The following is a 21,299-nucleotide window of genomic DNA, read 5'->3' on the forward strand; positions in this document are numbered from 1 at the left end:
AATATTTTCGATGTCTAGGGACTTTTCTAAGCTTGAAATAATTGTAACGTTATTGATATATTAGCATGAACTTTTTAGGTTTTGGACAAAATAAAGGCATTTCATCCCAATGTGCAGTATCTATTTTATTAAGAGGCAGTAAAAGTAAGTACCATAAAAACTTTTGCATTCATTCAACATTTACAAATTGGAATACTTATGTATCTCAAATCAGCCATATCTCTAGGTGTTTTAGCCGTACATGTTGCGTTCATTTTCCAAAGATAAATTTGATCACTTAGAGTTGCAAAATTGTATGGCCAGCCTAAAATCAGACAATGGGAATAAAATACATATCATTATCGTCATCAGACGGATAAAAAATAAATATTCCTGAAGAACTTTATGTTTGACTAATAACAATAATTGTTTTAATTATTCTGAATGTTTCTGTTGTAACAAAAAAATTTCATAAATAACTAATTCACAACATACCCCAACCCCCCGATAAAATCCGCAGTCTCAATCTTTACGAACTTGTATGTTTTCTTGCTTTAAATTTATATAAATGTTTACTGTATTGTCCGCCTCTGTTTTTTACTGATTAATGGAACATTTTTAAAAATAAGTGCATATAAATTTTTATTTTATAACTGTTTCAATGATTATGAAAACCCTAAAACCTGAAGGTTGCATATTATTCGAATAGGTTGTTAAGCGAGTTTGCTCGATCGCTGATGGCAAGTATTTCTATATATTTTACTACTACTGCTTTCGTGTTATCATAAATTGTCGGCTAGCACGATTCAGCACACTCATAAAGTTAAATTTTGTTCACTGTTCATTGTGTAACTGCCACAATTCAATGATGGTTGGTAGTCGTAGTCAGAGTCGTAGTTGTAAATGTGTGTGTATGTGCAATGCTGTTGAAAAATGTTTTTAAAGCACTTCGACGGACACTCTATTAAAATGTAATTATTCAATGCTAGGCCGTTGCCACTTTGCACCTGACAGGCGGGTTCAACACCACACACACACACACACACAGACACACACACACACACACAAACAGAGAAATCTTCATCCCCTGCTTGCTGCCGTTGATGTAGCCACTCACCCGAAATGCCCTTGCGGCTCAACTCAATGTTCCGTCGTTTTAATTTCGGCGTGTCTGTGGCCTGATGTTGCAGTTTTCGCCAAGTGTGCGTGTATTTCTGTCTCTCTCTCTCTCTCTCTCTCTGTGTGTGTGTGTTTATGTGTCAGACATTCCTATTTAGCATAAAGAATCCCTTAAAATAATTACAGTTTTCAAAACAGGGCTTTCGCCAGGCGTGTTTTTACACTACCAACCATTGGCTAGAGTATTTGCGATTTGTGTTAAAGCATGCTGCAATATCTAATAAGAATTTTTATAGAAATAAGCACAAAAGAATTTAGTATTACAGATTTTGTTACAATATCGAACACTTTTCACCATTAGAATATAATATCAAATTTAATTGCAGTTGCGATATTTCTTATTATGTTCTTGTTCTTTGTGAATTTGTATAACATATTTCCTGTAAATTTCAAACATCATACTATAAATGTATATTTTCTTTTAGCACATGAGTGATCACTCACGAGTTTTCATTTCCTATTTATTGTACTATATCGATATAACAAATATAGCTTATGGTATATTTTAATATTTTTTCTCTATATAATTATTTGGTATATTGTCGGAGACTTTAGCTATCTTTCTTTTTAATATTTAATTTGATTTGAATACGAATACGTGAAATTGATAAGCGAAAACAAAGAAATTATTATTTGTATTGTAAAATATTTATTGCGTATTTAGTCCTGCAGTGTATTTCGCAGTCGTCGCTGTGCTCATCTCTAGCGTCCTTAATTGTTTTTTTATAAATACAAATTTTTAATGCGGTCGTCGCGTCGCTTTGGCATTTATTAGCCACTGCTCCTGCTGAGGGCTAAGTGGCGTCGTGTTGTTGTTATTATTGTTGTTGGGCACAGTGGCTGTGGCGGTGGCAGTGGCGGTGGCGATGGTGTTGCTGATGTCAACAAGAAGTGAAATAAAATGTATAACAAAGTAAACAAGAAGGTGGGCGTTTTTTTTTTTATAAGCAAACGCCTCCTGCTACACATTAAATTAAATGATGTGAAAATAATGTTGGTGTTTTGTTTTGTCTATCGTGGGGAAAAAGGGGGAGAGCGAGGGGCATGGGGAAGTGGAGGGACCCCGCTCTAAGGTAGCAAATGTGCAAATGATTTGAAATAAAGTGTAACCAATGGCAAAGGCCAGACAGATAGTAAGGCAGCTAAAGCCATGCTGGGATAAGCAGTCAGCAACAGCAACAACGATAACAACAACAACAATCACATTAATTACACACACACCCACACACAAACACACACACACATAGACTGTGTGTGTGGTAAACGGACAGTCAGAAGAATAGCTCGACAGCTGCTGGAATCTGGCGAATAAATGCGGCATCGAGACAATGCCCCATAAAGTCTTAATTAGAGTACTGAGTGTGCGTTGGCCTTCACCGTTTTTTAGCCAACTCATTTGACTAAATTTCTTCGCTGCTGTGCTAAGCAGGGATTGCCAAAAATAAAGCAGGCAAAACGAAACGAATTCTACATGACTAGAATATCTGTATAAAGCATTTGGCAGCTAATCATTGCCGCAGGAATATATGAAATACTAAATAGAAATATTACTGAAGAATTTTTTAATTCGCCCGTTTAATTCAATATATGGGCAATTCTCTGATGTCGAATGCGACATTTGTACGCATTCAAACTGAAAAAAAACATGTGCCACGACATTATTTTAATTTTGTAAAAATTGAAACTTATAGCTCTCGGTTAGCACTATAATTAGTGCTAAGATGGATTTTGGGCAATTGTTCGTTTTCAAGAAAATTGCAAAAATGTTGCGCATTCGCACGCGACAAAAACAGAAGTTACTTTTTCAAAAACCAGTTCAAGCACTAATTTCAGCGGAACGTGATGAAAGATTTTAATGCAATTATTTTAATGTATTATGCATATATTTATCTAAATAGTGTATTTGGTTTGACTTAAAAATATTAAGTTGTTTTTTTTTAAATTAAATTTTAATCACTGTCGCACGCGACATTTTTTCCATCATACTTTTTATGCTGTTTTTTTTTACTTTTTAAGTTCATTTGAAGAGCATATGAAGCATTTTCATAGTTTTTTAATATATTCAATATATATTTTTATTTTCAACTGAAATTTCATACTTTAAAAAATAACTTTAATAAAGGTAAACAAAACGTAATATATTCATATCATGTACATTAGAAACATAATTACCTATCTTAAATTACATCATTAATGTCAAAACATTTTTTTTTATGAATATACTGCTCTAGTAGATTTCGTTTGTTGGCCATTTCAGCCAAACAAATTCATTTGGTTTATACCCGGTATATTGTGCACATTCATTCTATCATTGTTTATAATGACAAAGTCTCAATTGGCGCTTATGACATGAAATTTATATTGTTTTTGCACATAAAAGAGTATGCATCATCTACATTAAAAAAAAATAATTTAACGAAAAAAAAAATTTTTGCCATGTCGCACGCGACAAACTTTCAAAAATTCTTAAAAATTAAGTTGTGCTTATATTCATCCAAATTTTATTTTATTATATTTGGTAACAAAATATGTGTTTGGACACAATTTTGCATGCTCAATGGACAAAAACTTTAGATGCACTCATAACAAATGCTGTTTTTCACTGTCGCACGCGACAAAAATAGAAGCTGATTAGCTGAAAAGAAATTTACCGTTATTAGCTATTGCATCATTTCTTTTATATATTTTGTATATTCCTTGGATATTAAACAAGATATTAAACTAAGGGTATCAATGCATACTGACTCCCTTTAAGGAAATGAATCAAAACAAAACTTGCAGTAGAAATGTTCAAAGCAGAACTTTTGCTCATCTTCGACTTTGCATTGAAATTTTTCAAAATGTGTTATGAGTAAATGGAAAAATCGTTTATATTAGTTAAATGTAATATTTTCCCTATAAACAAATGTGAAGAAAACATGCTTTTATAGAGTTTGAATTTTTTGGCGCCGGTTGCACTTTCTAGAGAATTGCCCATATTCCATGATTTAATTTTTCTGTATTTGTTTCAAATATTTATAAAGGAAATATGATAAAAATGATATAGCTTAGTATAGTTTATTGTTTCTATGTTGAATAACTTCTATGATGATGAAATCATTAAGTGATAAATTTAAAAACATTTAACAAATTCCTATTATAATTTTTAAGACAACTTTGACAATAATTCAATAACTTATCTTGCCTAAATATATACACATGAGTGCACGACTAGCACCCGTAAGACTTTAAAAAGTATAGATAAATCGAAACTAGTTGTTCTTTATTGAAAATTACCAAATGGAATGTCTATGTTAATATAATAGCTTAACGTAAATAAGAGTGCTTACAAAGCACTGGTAAATAATTAGTTCTGTTAGTTCAAACTTACATTATTCCAACAATAAATGCTCCAAATACTAATTTTGTATATATCATACTAAGAAATAAGTATAAAAGTTCAACTGGACTGTTATGCAAAGCTAAGCTATTTGAAATTTTTTATTATCATAAATATTAATATTTAAATATAAATAAATAACAATGAACTGAATTTAGGTTTGGCGCTAATTTAATTTGTCAATTAAAGCAAAGTCTCCAAATGGGAAATATTGCTTTGCTATGGAAATAAGAACCTAATAATAAAAGCTTTTATACATTAATACACTGTGTTTTCTCAATTTCTTCATCTGTAACAAATTTATTGATATTCAATACTCCACAGCTATTCCTATGTCCAACCCTTGGTTGTTATAATATTGCTAGGGGAGAACAAGCTACAAGCAACAAGTTTACAAATTGTCTTTTAATATATTTGCTTGACCTGACAATGTTAAATGTTTTTTAAATCACCAAACCTGACACTAATGATAGGCGATACGAATTGGCAAACTTCCAATTTCGAGCAGAGGTCGCATACGTGCCTCAAACGTTCGAAACTCCGGAATAAGCAACTTCAACGGCAAACTCTTGAAAACAATGTGAGGGGACACATTTTTTTTGTAAAACACTTTAAGATGGAGTCGCACATTTTTCGAAGTTTTCATCACACGTTGGTAACTGAGAACTTGTCAACAATTCACACAATGAGGATTTTATAATTAACTAGAAATATATTTTGTTTTAGAAATATTAGTGAATAACCTAATATATATATACTTTTTTTTATTCTGTTTATTTACAATCTATCTAAATGATAATAAGTAAATTTTATGACTTAATACAATATGTATATTTAACTACATTTTTGTTCATAAATATTATTATTGTTATTATAAGTATTATATTATAAATGAGATAGTAAAGATTTTATTCAAGGATGATGAATACTGTTAAATAACTATAAAATATAGTATACATTTGAATCAGATATGCTTAAGAAAAACTCTTCCATTGCAGGTTTTTAAGTTCCGAGACAACTTAGCCCAAATTTAATTGAAATTCATATTCAGCTTATTAACAATCTCAGCGTATCGAATTTTTGTTTGCATATCAAATTTTAGGGTGAACCACCGCCAATCCTATTATCATTTATATTTTTGAATTGAATGGGGCGGTTCGGGTAAAATATGTTTTCTTGGCTTCGCAATTCGTTAAATGGCTTTCGAGTTCGCTAGACTTACTGCATTTGAATATGACCCCCAACAAAAAAACACTTCTCGGGTATCTCTCGTTGTGTGTTTGTGTTGGCATCAGGTGCAAACGGCCGTCAAATCCAATGAATGTCAATGATATCATAGTCCCTTGTCAACGAATTCCTCCAACTTCGGCGCCTGGCAATGATGTGAATTTATGCAACCCATTATACAATTTTGACATATGCATATGCAAATCTGTATACTACATACTTACATGTACATGTATGTATGTATTGGTGTGCTGTCTGGTACTGTGGAAAAATTTCACTTTCAACTACATACATGTACATGTGAACGTATGTATATTTATGTAGGTCGTTCACTCTCGCACATTTTCAAAGCGTTGTTTTCATCGATGACCAGTGTTGACAGGCAAGGCAATCGAAAAGGAGCTATAAAGAGCTAATATTGAAGCTTTTTTTAAAAGTATTTCATACAATTGCAATACTACAATTCTTATTAAGATCGTCTAACATTGCAGTTGGAGATATTTAGAAAAAGTGTGCTTGTAGTCAACACATGTGTTATGTTTTATGATTTTAAGCAAAGCTATTAAAAGTATCTCTGGCGGAATTTGTCGACTATTTACAGTGAAAAGATATAAACTGAATCACTTAAAAAAATAAGTACAGAATGTTTCTTTAGCACTAGATTAGAACTATATTTTAGACCTAGGATTGAATTTTAGGAATTTTTCTGTTTGACGATTAAATTTATAAAATCATTAATTCTTTTTGCTTGTGTACGAATTTGTTTATTTTTGCAATTATCTTAAAACAGAAAAATAATCCAAATAAGCTCCAATTAAAGTGCTAATCAAAAGCTGTAAAATTCATATTTACTCAAAATAAAAAAAAAGTCTTGGTTATTTTCTCTTTTTAAATAGTATCGCAGGCGACGTTTTCATCAGAGAATTACCAGGCAGGATTTTCATTTAGACTTTTGAATAAAAGCTGTTTAGTACTTTTTTGCTTTGGTTGACAATCTGATATATTTTGAACCAAGCTCACTCGACTGTGGCCTTCTTACTTGTTTTTATAAGAAGTTAAGGAAAATTAATTTGTTCATTAAACTTTTGAGCGATGTACAAAGCGCACAATGATAGCATAAGATTTTGTTTATTTCACTAACTAACTAAAAGCAACATAAATAGAATCAAAATCCAAAAAAGAGCCTAGCTTAAAGCCAAATTGGCAGCACTGGCGATGCAGCTAGAAACGTTCGTACATGCTCCGAGTTGATAAGCTGTCGTCACATGTCTGCATGCATATTCGCAAATAGTAATTCGCTCGCACACCTACACATAGATAATTTTAATGTGCATTTTGTCATTGTATGCACACACATAAATATGCAAGTGCGTCTGTATGCATGTGTGTAAGTATATATGTATATGTATGCACATGTAATTGTATGCATGGATATTTCTCTTGTTGTTGTTGTTGTCTATGTCAATGTGCCTAATCCCGACGCAATGCTCGCACTTCGTTCCACGCGTGGAATCCATTTACATACTACGAACACTCGTTCTCACACTCGTTCGCACTCGTTGAATGCTCCTAGTGCGATGACAGAGATTGCCAATCTCCAGAATCAAGAGATGGTGCTAATAAGACTTGCTCTTTGCATTTCATTGGAATTATGTCGTGTTTATGTTGCAGTTACAATCTAATCATGAGTGTTGATTTTTAACCAATTTAACTTTTGGGATAATTAGCAAATTTGTATAAAACGTGAGACATTGTTGCCAATTTAAATTGATAAAAACTTTAAGAAAAATTTCTGCAATAAAATATTTTTTAATCGCTTATATTATATATTATTTGTCTCAAATGTGGCTCAATAATTGTACGTATCTTGTTACTCTTTTTACTACAAATATATTTAGTATTAAAGTTTACTTGCTCACACATTTTGTTCACTCAATGGCCATACAAAAAGTATTTATTTATTTACGAATAAAATTTAATACAACTATTGACTATTTGATTAATAAAATCAATGCCTCAAAAATAAATAATACAGAATAGAAACTTAAAACATTGCCAATTATGATTGAGGGAAACTATAAAAAACAACAACTCCTATAACCATCTTATACATATTATATATAATAGTTGCTTTCAGCGCTTACATTAATTTTAAATATAAGTTGTCTTTTGTATTTAGTCACTAAACTTAGTATAATTTGTTTACTAAAATGCTTAATTTATTTATTTATACTTAACCATCAATAAAATATATTTAGATTATTTTATCCATTCATTTAAAAATTATATAACTAAATAAAACAGGTCAATAAGATGGTTAAAAATGTATGATCGTAGTACGTTCACTTAATAGGAACTCATTTGAGTTTGTGTCAGGCAGAATGCCATTTTTAATGGGCATTACAATTATGCGTTTTATTGGCATGAATGAATGCGCTGCTGGAATTTGGCATCACACGAAAAAAAAAAAACAGTATTGAAGATACAATCATGCTTGGGTTGCCAAGTCAAACAAATAAGCACATCAGTAAGCACTTCCGTACCTGAGCGGCTCAAAAAGTTACAAAACTCTTTCTCGTTCCCGCCAAAGCAAAATAAAAAAAAAATCAAACTCATGAATAAACAAAACCCGAAAAAGCAAGGAAAGTATTATTAGTTTCTTACTCGGCGACGTCGACGTCTCCTGCTTTGGTCGACGCTCCAGCTCCAGCTCCATTTCCAGCTTCAGATTCAGCATCAGCATCAGCTTCAGTTCGTCGCACTGAAGTGTTGCACAAACAACGCAGACAAATTAAATGAAGGCCAGAAAAAGGGCTGGGCACAGGTTGAAAATATTGGTGGGTCGCGTGGAAGCCCGTTGAAGTGGAAGATGTTGGGGACTTAGACGGGCAATCAAAATGAAAGTGTGCTTGCTGCACGTCCGTCTGCCCTTCGTCTCCGCCTTCCTCTTCCACTCCGTCTCGGTGTCCGTCTCCGTCTCCGTCTCTGTCTCCGTCTGAAAGACAGACGAAGCAGCAGCACTGTCAAATTTTCTAATATTAGAAATTGAAATGAAGGTCGGCGTCAAATTAATTGAAAATATTTTACATTTTCTGCGGCCAGTGCCCGCCAAAGCATGCTACGATCTTTTTTTTCTCGTATTTTTGTTTTGTTTGGTTGAACCATTTCTTGCAAAATATTCGTTTGTTGTTTAACACGCTTTGATTTCAATGCTGACTTCAATTTTGATTTGGACAACCGCAAGCTAACACACAGCCTGTGTGTTGATTTTCTAGAAAATTCTTAGCATTGCGATTTGATTGCGAGTTGCGGGTCTTAGCGGAGCACGAACACGAGCAGCAGCAGAAGCAAAAGCTGGAGCGGAGGAGCTGGAGCTTGGAGCAGCCTGAATTCCAGGCTGCCAATGAATTTACAGGCCAACAGGCTGCCTTAAACCTTTATGGGCCTTTGGTCAGACACATTTATTGGTTAATTGGCATTTCAGACATTTGATTTGAGTTTGGCTTCTGAATTCGGATTGCCAGTTGAGGCATTCGAAGGACTCAGCCTCTCTCTCCCATATCTGAGCTGCGCGTGGCTTCCAGCCATCTCAGTAGCCAGCCAGCCATCGCTCCATTTGATGTATATAGTCTCTAGTTTAATATATTTACATTTTGTAACACTACCTGAAACGATGCGCTATTGTTTTATACAGCCAACAAAAATGTATTTTCAGTTAGGTGGAAAAATTTTCAATTATTATTCGACTTACGCCGAGGTGCTGAAAGAATAGTTGAAGCTTGTGTGAATTCGAATTTTATTGCAAAATTGCTTCCCAAAGTTCGTCAGTATAGTTTTCAACACTTTTTCAGCTTACGGTTTTATCACAAAGTGCAGTAAATATACCATTTAATAGACAAAAGTTAGCTAACAAAAATGTATTTTCAGCTAGGTTTGAAAATGTTAAAAAAAAAAATTGAGTGAATTCGAATTTTAAGGCATAATTGTTTGCTAGATTTCAGTACAGTTTTCAACAACAGTTTAGATTACGATAATGTAAAAAAGTTCAGTAAAAAAATATAGCTAAATCATATTTTTTATTCTTAGTTAAGATATGTTTTAACCATTAGAAAGACCGATGTTCTAAGCAAACAATTATAAAGAATATTAATTCAATTTTATAATTTACTTTCCTTCCACTTCGAATATATAAAATTGTGACATAGTTATCGGAGGAAGTATTGCAATAGTTCCTCATTTTATATACGCTACTTGCTCGGTCAAACTCTGTTCAAAATCATTTTGTATCAATGGTTAATCAAATTTTGTTAGCTACATTTACGAAATTTGTACATAACCGATAGTTAATCGTATCGCTAAGCGATACGTTTTATTAAAAGTTAATTGAATCTTTAATACACGAACAAAAGCAACACGTTGTCTCTTTTTGCATTAATGAATTCTTTTTATTGAATTTAGCCACGGCCCAGACATATAGTTTCATGCGTACATAAAAAATTATTTGTCCACCAAACACTTATCTTTTATTACAATTGTAGATTATAGCTTAATATTGAAATCTGATATATCAAGAACAAAATAATATAAAAATCTTCTCGAATGGTAAACCAATCAGTCAGCAGGTAAGCACAAAAAGTGCAATTCTTTTGGAAACATTTTTCGAGTTAAGAATATATTTGTACGGGAAAATATGTATATATAACATATCGACAACGTGTTCAAGTTGTATTGCAATGTGTGGCATAAAATAAAAGGGAAATAAAATAATAAAATCATAATTAATTAAATGTGCTGTAGCACAAAAGTTAATTGGAATAATATTCTTAGTAATGCACTACAGAAAGTGAAAGCAAGCTGTAAGCTTGGTGGTATAAAGTATTGTTATGCCCGATGCTATACAAATGTCATTTGCGAAAATGATGATTATTGCAGGGCACTGCAGTGGAAAACTGGCAAAAAAAAGGGTGTGCTTACATATGGGGGACACAGAAAACAAAAAAAAAAGAATGGAAAAACGACGGCATAAGAATCAGAATCGTCTAAAAGAATGTTTCGTAGAATTAAATTAAAATGCTGCAAGGAGCGGAAAATTATAACAAACAACAACTGGCAAAAATAAACTGGCAGCGCAAAATGCTGAAGGGCATAAGGGAAATTGTAGCAGCAGAAACAGAAACAAAACATTCACACACACACACACACACACACACACACACCAACACACACGCTTGGGGAAATGTGAAGCGTAAAACGATGACAGACTGGCGGCATGTTGCAACGGCAGCGGCAGCGACAGCGGCACCGGTGGCAGAGACGCGACTGCATCGCATTATGAAAGAATTCAGAGAAAAACCACCAGCGCAGCCGCGAGGCGCCAGCGAGCGACAAAAAGGACAACAACAACAAGTTATAAAACATGCAGGACACATTGGAGAAAAGGCCACCTCGAGTGCTCATTGAAAACATCTTGCAAACGGATTAAGAGTAAAAACTCATTAAAATTATGTTGGGCCATGCATTAAATGCAATTTTATGCTGGCAACTTAGTGGCTCACCCTCCCGCGTTTCCCATTTGCCAAATGTATTATGCTTTACATGTTTTTTGTTCGCTTTTCGCTTTCTCCTTCTTTTTTTTTTGTAAGTTAATGCGCCGTTTGTCCAACACATACACAGAGTTTGGGGATAAGAGCAAGTAAATAAACTACAATTGAGCGTGCTAGACTGTGTGACACTGCTCACACCTCAGACTGTTTTTGGTGACCCATTGTTTGCATTTCAAATGGTCCTTTTTAATTCGAATTCGCTTGGAGTAAGCACTTACTGCAAATGGTAAAAAGATTTGATAAACTATGTCAGGAAAGAGTAAATACTAGACCATAATTGTACGAAATAAAAACAGGAATACCTTTCTGTATATTTTGTGTACATTTTATCTATAAATAATTAGAGACAGGAAAGAGTAAATACTATACAAAAATTTTGTTTAAAAGAAATGTTAAGTATAATACTTAAAAATCTTTTGAACAACACTTTTCCCTAGCTTTATAATCTGCATATTTTGTGATTGTCTAATACATAAATATTGGGAGAAAGGATAGAGTAAACACTATAAAATCTTTTTGTTTGGAATAAATGTTAAATGAATTGCTTAATATGCTTATAGCATAGATGAGAATTTCCCACCATTATAATCTATAATTTACGAATCTATATATGTAAATATTTTCAGACTTCTTAATGCTAAGCTTTTACCTTAATAGCTGCTGGGACTGTCAGCATATTGTTAATATATTTGTTAATTTGTATTATTTTTTAATATATTTATAAAATATGCTTTGTTTTGCTTACGCTTAGATAAACAATTTTCAATTCAGCAATTTATTACCTTTTATATTCTTCTATTCTTCATTAACAGAATTGTTTATTTCAACAATATAATGACACGTGCATTTCATTTTTTTTGTTTTCTTTCGCGCATAAACCTAGCTTTACTTTAAACTGCAAATAAAGCTCGTTCATTGTTTACTATTTAAAAGTCTAAAAGTCTATAGTTCGTAGTGCCCTTAAATGCTATCTTTAGGGCTGGAGTTGACACAGAAGGGGGGAGAGAGTGAAGAGTCTGCGATTTCAAGGGACATCCTTGGCGACTGTTGACACATTGAAGAAGTTAACAAACCGTAAGAAATGAACATTAAACAGAATGTGGACAGTGCGTGTTTGCTTTCTGTCTCTCTTCCTTTTCTCCCTCTCTCTTTCTCTATCTCTCTCGTTCTCCCACGTTCCACTACTCGTATACGTATTTTAGTTTTGCTCTATTTCCATTGCTAATGCAGTTGATGTGTATGTTGTATCTGGCAGTGTATTTGATTTTATTGATGCTCGATTGGAGTGCGGGTTCCCATCTGCAAGTGAAGGTCGATGGCAGGTCAACGAGTGTCGCTTCTCGCTTTCTATTTTCTAGATGACATCACGGTGCAGACAGAGCGCTCAGATTTAAACAGAATTACATTTACCCATTGTGTTACTGAGGTTCATTTTGATTACTACGAGAGTCTCTGTACATGGAAGCATGCTGACCTCTCATAACTACTCGAATCGATTGCGCTTCTCAGAAGTAAATTCAATTGATGACACCTTTAAGCAGCTTTTGTATTTCTCACAAATGGATTCTTTGAAAGCGTTAAAAATTTGACAAAGATAGTAACACACATTTATAAGATATTTCCTACAATAATCTTAAAAAAGTAGTCAGTATGATATAAAAGGAAAAGGAATAATCAGAGCATCATCTCTTTATTTACGAACACGAAAATTTCACTTTGAATCAGTTGCAAAATTAATATCAAATTATAATGAAATTGATTGACCACATTTCAATTGCAGTTATTATTATAAAGTGGCCCATTAAAACTCTGTTACATACACAGCCGAAAATAAACATAAGAAACAACCTTACTGGCAACAGGTTCAAGAATTTCTACAGAAAACAATTGCATTTTACCCTTCACCCTTCCATTTTTTATGTTTGGCTTAAAAGCAATCTAATTTATATACACGTGAGATAAATTTGAACCTCACTTCAATATAATAAGTTAACAGTTTTATACAAAAAACATTACGTATACGACTATCCCAATGAACTTAATTTTCCATACAACATTGAGTATACTATTGGTATGTTGTCCTTGCTTATATAAAAAATATTACGTATACGGCTAGGTGCTCATAAAATATTACGCAAACGACTTTGCTGACGCTCTTGTTTTACCGCAAGGAAGTTACGTATACGACTTTATCAGTGTACTTCCAATATTACGTATACGACGAGTAACTTCAGTACAGGGCCAGATCCCTTAAACTGTTGGTGCTTTTTAATATTGTTATTGTTATTATTAGTTCATAACATATTAAGTATACATACATACGTCTTTAGCATTGCAATTCCAATATTACGGATACGACTAGTATACAAGTCCAGGGCTTATCCAGATCGCCATGGCTTTTAATAAAAATCTTTTCTGATTTTTGTCTAACCACTAAAATTTATTAAAAAAAATATTACGTATACGTATCAAGCAGTTCACTTCCAATATTACGTATACGACAAGTAAATCCAGGGAATAGCCAGATCGCTTCAGCTGATAATGACGATTTTTTGTCTTACAATATTACGTAGACAACGTAGACTGTACACTTACAAAATGACGTATACGACTAGTAAGTCAAGGGCATGGCCCCATCGCTTCGACTGTTGATAATGACGATTTTTGTATTTGGGTAAGTATTGTTATTATTAATTTATCAAATATAAGATATGCGTCTTGAGAAGTGAAATTTCTATATTACGTATACGACTAGTAACTCCACACCAACCTCAGATCGCTTCAACTATGTATAGATGCTTTTTTTTACTATCTGAGGTTTTCTAAGCTCTTTAAATAGCCATATCCACATAATGACAATAATACAATCAAATTCATCTAGAAATGTTCAAAATTTCAATGATTGACAAAACTTAGCGTTTCTTATATAATTTTTTTTGTGATAATTGTTAGCACAGTCAGAGATCGCCCTTTTAATCATTGCACATATTTTTTTGGGCATTTTTCAAACACAAACAAAGCACACAATTGCCGGATAATTCAAATCAAGCGGGAGAGAAACAAGTTCCATCCACAATGAACCTTTACAAATTGATTCGCTGGTCCTTTTGGGATGTTTCCAAGTCAAAGGCGTCGAGACAATTTTGACACTTGTGGACACACGCACACACACAGACACACACACAGACACACACAGAGTGAAGCACCCACTCGTTGAGATATATAAACACACTTATGATTGTCTGTGTGAATGTTGACTTTTTGTTATTTGCTCGCTTGTTAAGTTTAAACGCTGTAAATGGCTTAGAAAACTGCCAGGCATCCAATCGTTCCCCACCAGCAACAAATAAATTGGACACAAATAAAAATGCCATTGACACAGTTTGTCAAAGCGTTCTCAAACTTCATGGATGGTGCCATCCTTTTATGCTTCCCATCTCCATTCTCATTCCTGTCCCTGTCCCTCTATCTGTCCCCGTCCCTGTCCCTATCACATGCCTCCGCACATTGTCCCTGTCACATCCCTGACCAACGTGCAGAGTATGTGTGTGTGTGTGTGTCCCCGATTTCTTGTTTGCCCATCGAAATAAGCTTGATAGAGTTGTTATAGCTGCTACCATTTGTGTTCATCGCTGTTGATTTGTTTTCTCTCATGCTGCTCACATTTTTGTTATTGCTGTTGTTGCTGTAGCTGTTGTTGTTGATTTTGATGTTGTCAAACACATTGCTGTGGGTCAGCTGGCCAAAACCCTTGGGGTTGCCCCAGAAAAGGACCCCACACACACACACACACACCAAACGTTACGATACGATACAAAACGAAACGAGCAGCCAAATACGTAGAACAGAACAGAACTAAACAGCACAGAACAGAAAACAGTACCAAACAAAACAGAACTGAACAGAACACAGGCCAGTCAAGTGTATTAAATGTTGGTCAAAACCCTGGCTTGGCTTGCACACATTTCATGAATCTATACAGCAACAACAAGAGCTCCAACAACAACACTAACAACAACGAGTTATTCCCAGCATCCTGTGTGCTGACAATGACAAAGTGTTGACAAATGTGTTAAGAGATTTGCGGTTGGTTGACTTTCTTTTTCGTCAATGATTGTTGAGTGTTTTGCTTTTGATTTACTTTCTACCCATCTCATGCCATCCCATTGCGTATTTGCTCTTTTTTTTTAATGGCAAAGGGAATTTTTTACAAACACAACTCTTTTGCTAATAGAGAAAGCCTTAAATATTAGTTTCAATTCCACAACCAAACTACTTACTTATTTCTATTATTTTTATTCCACCTTCTCCATACTACTTTTTATGTTGGTTTTTTTGGTTTGAGGTAAATCGTTTGACCAAACCATTTTGTAACTATTACCGAAGTATGAAATTCGTGTGGGCTTATTTTGGCCACAAATTAAGTGCTGAAAGCGAGGAACATTTAAGTGTGCTGTATCTATTGTATATTTTTTATATTTTACATAGCAGTCGAAGTTTGAATCTATAAAACTTGAAAGTTCTAAATAAAATGAATATTAAACATCAGTAAGAACGAAATTGTATTTTTTAATTTTTCACTATATTGCAAAACCACACATAGAAACATTTTTTTTAAGTTACAATTACAAAATATTATATGATAGTTTTAAACTTTATAATAGACCACAAATTTAATATAATTATGGGCTAATATAATTTGTTTCTTCTTTATGATTTATTTATTACTATAACAAATTAAAAAAACCTTTATTTTCAAACTTTTTTATTGTGCGAATTGTGTACAAATTGGAAAGTTGTTACAGAAAACTTGAATAGGCATTGTGGTTAGATAATCGCCTTGGCATATTTCCGTCCAAGTGATTAAGTTGAAACCAATGCGAATTTTGGCAAATTTATGGAAGTTTTCTTTCTTCTTTGTCAATAAAAAAGAAGAGCATTTCGACCACAAAACGAGTGTTGTATCAGCAGGTTCACAGCAGCCCTCTAATGTGATGTTCTTCTACGATGATAATAATAGCTGTTTGGCAACTCTTGAGCATCATCCCAACGTTGTTACCATCATTATGATAGCTGCCTTTCTCGTTGACATCATTTGTATTTTGCACATACAAATCACTTTAACATAATTTGCCAATAAAAATTCATTGAATTATATTTTGATTGGTTTACAGGCAGTTCCTTTTTTTTGTGGATTGAACAAATTTCGGAGGATGCGAGACGGGATGCTTAAATGGCAACGGCAACGGAAATGGTAACGGCATCTGTAACTGTAACGCTAAATGTAACTGTAACCAATCGAAGCGACGCGACGCGTCGTTCGCTATATCTACTATACTGTCATCTCTATTGCTATCACCATCTGTAATGTGCGTTCCATGCTCGATGGGAACGACTATTACATTTGTTATTAGCCAAACGAAATGTCCTTTTAACAACTTGGGTCGCGCCATTGATATGCGAAGGACGAAGGCCAAACGGGGGACGGATTAAAAGTAGCCAGAAGCGTATATTTTCATTGCCTGCAAATGTATGTAAAAGGGGCAACAGGAAAATAGCGTGTATATTTTAGTAGTACTGATTAGAATCAAGAGCAGAGTTCAATGAACGCATAAATCTACAACACCTGAGAAAAATTTATGTGCAAGAATAACATTAAAATCGCAAAGTACATTCTTTGAATATGAATGTGATTTTCGTAATTTCATTACTTAATTAAATGTTCTTTTAAGTTCGTTGGACTCTTTACTTCACACTTGTTTAAATTCAATTTCAAATTGCGAAAATGGAGTGGAATATACTACTTGCATTTTCAATTTTAAATACAAGCCGTTGATAAAAGAATTCCTAAAGAAATGCTAGTTTTAAGTTAATAATATAACAATTGTTTTTCAAGAAATTGATATTCATATAAGTATCTAATTTTACCAACCGAAATTTATATTTACAAAATTGTTCTTAGCTCATATTCAAAGTAGCAATAAAATAGAGAGATCAAAACCAAATACGAAAATACGATCAGAAAGCAATTAGATATTTATCTAAAATTAATTGTCAATTTTGAGAAACAGTCGCATTAATTAAATATAATACTTGCAAATTTTTAAACTACGCAAATAAACTACAATATTTTAATTTTAATTTCATGAATTTAAATAAAACCATCGAAATTTTTTATGTTTGATTGAGTTTTTATGCTGGAATATTATATCTAATTATTTAAGTTTAATATTTTGAGTTAAAGTAGACTATATCTAACTGGTATTCCTAACAATAAAATGGTATTGGTTCAAGTATTGAGTTTATACAATTCAATTTTCTAAAAACAATATTTTCTATAGAGTTTTTTCTAAGTTAAGCATAAATTGAACTATAAGAAGGTAAAAGCAAATAAAAAATAAAGCAAAGACTCCTTCTAATCTGGCGCCGATTAAGCATTGATTAAGAAGAACACTGGCAATTTTGTATTGGAATAGAATAAAAGAATTTCTAAAGAAATGCTAATGTTAAAAAAGTAATTCAATAATTGCGTTTCATTTCATATTTCATGGAAATATCTAATTTAAACTGCTTTTTAATTCATATTCAGTAAATAGAAGAGATGATGAACATCAAAAAAATTAATATTAAATTAGAAAACTACTAAAAATTAAGCTTCTTCCTATTGAACATCAACAAACCAAAGCAAAGACTATTTCTATCTTGGTACGAATAAAGCATTAATTAAAAAGGACACCCGCAAATAAGATTAATAATAAATAAAAGAAAGAAGGCAAACAATGCGTTGGTTCATCTTGAGCCTTAACTACAAACTGATATGTTGATGTCGTACACAAAACACGAAGCACAAACACTAGCACACACACATACACACACACACCACACACAATATATCTACAATATTCGCAGAACGCTATCAACGGTAAATCACACACAGTCACGTCCACGCCCGCACTCACTATGTGTGTGTTTGTTGGATGGCAATGGCCGAGCTGAAGGCGTTTTGTGGTTAGCCTGTCATGCGACGGGTTCATCAAATTTATGTAAGTGAAAAACTTAGCCAGAATTGTAGATATTCCGTTGCACCGTTGTTCGAGTGGCGAAGTGTGTGTGGAGGGAAAGAAGGGAGGAGACGACGCGTCGGTAGGCAAGACTTGCGAGTGTCCCATATAATATTAATAAAGCAGAAATTGACAGATTCAGAATGACAAATTTGGCGTCAAGCCTGATAAATGATATGAAATCTAAAAAAAAAAAAAATAAGTACGAAAAAGAAAGCAGCAAAAAAATATTGTTGCAAAAATATTTTTCCGCCACGCTGGTGAAAGGACAAAAGCGAACAAAGCCTGGGGGCGAAGCGTAAGAAGAAGATAAATATTGATAGCATCTGCGGTGAACAGTTAAAAAACGAACCAAAATGAAATGAAAATTGTGTAAAAAGGTGAGCAAAATGGAGCAGCCGACCAAAGAAGAAGAAGAAGAAGAAGAAGAATAAAGCAACGACTGGCTGCGGATAAAGGAACGTCGACGATGGCGACGCTTTCCCTGGCGATGGCGACCTCATGAGTCTCCACATGAATGGCGTGCAACGGAAAATAAGTTGGTATGATGGCACTCCACTCGCCACTTCTCCACTCCGCAAATCATTGTTAGACAGGTGGCTAAATGGTGTCCAGCCTTAGTTGTCTGTCGTGTCAGCCCAGCTCAGCCCAGGGCAAGCAAAGGTGTGCATGTTTTCATGTCAACGACAGCCCAGTCAGAACAGTCAGCCAAGCCAATTTAAGAATTTACTAGTGCTTTTGGGATTTGCAGCTGACGTTTATATTCGACTAACTTTTTGATATTACATTACACAACTGAAATTGATGTAATTTCGTTTGATTTGCTAATTTATTGCAATTATGGTTTGCCATACCAAAACTAAAACAAAAGCCAATGACACTCAGATGCCACCTACTCCAATGCCTCTTCCCTACACTTTCTCGCGCGTCTCAACGAAGACGGGCTGAGGTTCAAGCACCTTTCTCGTTGTTGACAAGAACTCGGCGAGTGTTTGACTTCGCACTTGGAACATTAACATTAATGCCTCTTCAACCGAGCACACTGCACTTTTCGAGTGTCGGCGGCTAAAGATGAGACGACCGTCTACTTCTGGTTAGAGAGTCTGCTTTAAGCACGCGATGATAAATTTAGTATTTGCTGAAGTGTTTGTTGCTCATTGTTGTTGCTCTCGTTGTTGTTGTTGTTGTTGTTTTTGGCCAGGTGTTTTACGTGCAAGAGCTCGACGGGATCGCATGTCAGTTGCATCAACTCAAAACAAGTGCTGTCAAATGGAGTGCAGAGCTTCTGCGAGTTGAAAATTGTACCATGGGGATTTTTCGGTTGGCGGAAAATCAAGACATTTCAGCGAAAGTAGATAATAAACATAGCATCAAGCTTTAATTTTTATTTATCTTTAGATTGTTATTTCGATATATGTATAATAATATAATTACAAAATGGGGTTTTGCTTTTGTTATAGAATGTGAATTACGTGCGTGCAAGATTCAATTAAATTTTTTTGAAATTATGATAATTAATAACAATGAAATCATAGAAAAAATAAATAAAAAATAAAATAATAAATTAATGTAAAATAACAAAAGATACATAAAATAAAATCAAACCAAATAAAAAAAATAAATAGTAAAAGTTAATCAAATTGAGTTAAGTAAGTGACATTTTTTTTTGTGATTGTAGGCTTAGTAACAGTTATAAATTTATCAGAAAAAATCTTTTTTTTACTAACTAAACTATTAGTTAATTTTAAGTAAAGAACCTTCTACTTAGTTCGTAACCAATACGATCGGAGTACTAGAAAAATGAGTGTTTTCTTTTTTTATTTAAAATTGACTCCTACACAAAAGAATTTGTAGCCTTAGCTGACATACTAAATCATTTTCTTTTTTTTTTTGAAAAAACGGATAACCTCTCGCTCTGAAGCTTTTAGGCTGTTCGCCTCATTAGTCTTGCGTTAGTCTGTCTTCCCACTGAAAATCGATGAAGCTCTTCTACTACTCGTTCCATGTTCCCATCGCCCATCTACCATCTACGATACTGCAGAATACCGCCATCAGTCATTTTGAACTCACAACAAGACTATTGAATGAGTGAGGGTTGTGGCTGGGATGATGTTGCCACTGGGAAAATTCTGGCAAACGCAGCGTGACTGTATGACAAACACTTTAAGTACCCTATCAACATAGGCTGTCAATGTGTGTCAATATACAAGCAGCTACACTGAAAGAAACAAGTTCATACTACAAAACAAACTTTATTATATAAAGAGATGTGAAACGATCTTTTAATTTATTATGTTATTATATATATAGCATTTAATTTAAATGATAGAAATAAAATAAATCTAAAAATTATTGAAATTATTATATAAATTAAATTTCTGGGTAAGAATTTTAATTGACAAAATACCACACGAATTATTTTCAATTATTTAAAAACTTTTTATATTGTCTTTTTGATATTGTTTAAAAAGTTGCTGATGACAAATTACAAACTATACTAAAAATTTGTTTTTAATACTAAAATATTAATATTAACACAATTAGTTATTATCTCAATGTTTAAAATAATATTCTAATAATTAAAAGTTTCATGGAAAACCTTGAAACATTTTTTATTTAAAAAAAAATTCTTAAAAATTATAAAATTGTTTTCAGTGCATATATAAATTGCGCAATTGTGTGACGTACATGTGTGAAGGAGTAGAACATGCTTCTACATATTTTGCGACTAACTCACATAACTTATCCTACTTGTTAGACATTCGACATATGGCCTCTTCTAAAATTGCTCATATAATTCTACGTTTGTGTCATTTACATTTATCTCCTTAGACTACTTTCCAAATATTGCAAATATAAATATAAAAAAAA

General features: G+C 33.4%; 1 protein-coding gene across 4 annotated transcripts; it reads right to left on the reverse strand.

Annotated features, from left to right (window-relative positions):
• Positions 1 to 164: 164 nt before the first annotated feature.
• Positions 165 to 9,706, reverse strand: LOC132797016 (uncharacterized). 4 transcript variants are annotated; one of them, XM_060808423.1, is made up of 3 exons: positions 8,852 to 9,706; positions 8,429 to 8,784; positions 165 to 304 (listed from the first exon to the last, which is right to left on the reverse strand). In XM_060808423.1, the coding sequence occupies exons 1-3, from the start codon at positions 8,927 to 8,929 to the stop codon at positions 274 to 276; spliced, it is 465 nt and encodes a 154-aa protein (XP_060664406.1). In that variant the 5' UTR covers positions 8,930 to 9,706; the 3' UTR covers positions 165 to 273. The 4 variants fall into 4 exon arrangements, 2 of the variants coding, with proteins under 2 accessions (XP_060664406.1, XP_060664405.1); XM_060808422.1 differs by lacking the exon at positions 165 to 304 and adding an exon at positions 5,422 to 5,909 and having other exon boundaries at positions 8,852 to 9,698; XR_009633619.1 differs by lacking the exon at positions 165 to 304 and adding exons at positions 5,430 to 5,909; positions 5,989 to 6,166 and having other exon boundaries at positions 8,429 to 9,686.
• Between the last annotated feature and the right edge of the window lie 11,593 nt (positions 9,707 to 21,299).

The sequence above is a fragment of the Drosophila nasuta genome, chromosome X (genome assembly GCF_023558535.2).
Source record: "Drosophila nasuta strain 15112-1781.00 chromosome X, ASM2355853v1, whole genome shotgun sequence".
NCBI lineage: Eukaryota > Metazoa > Arthropoda > Insecta > Diptera > Drosophilidae > Drosophila > Drosophila nasuta.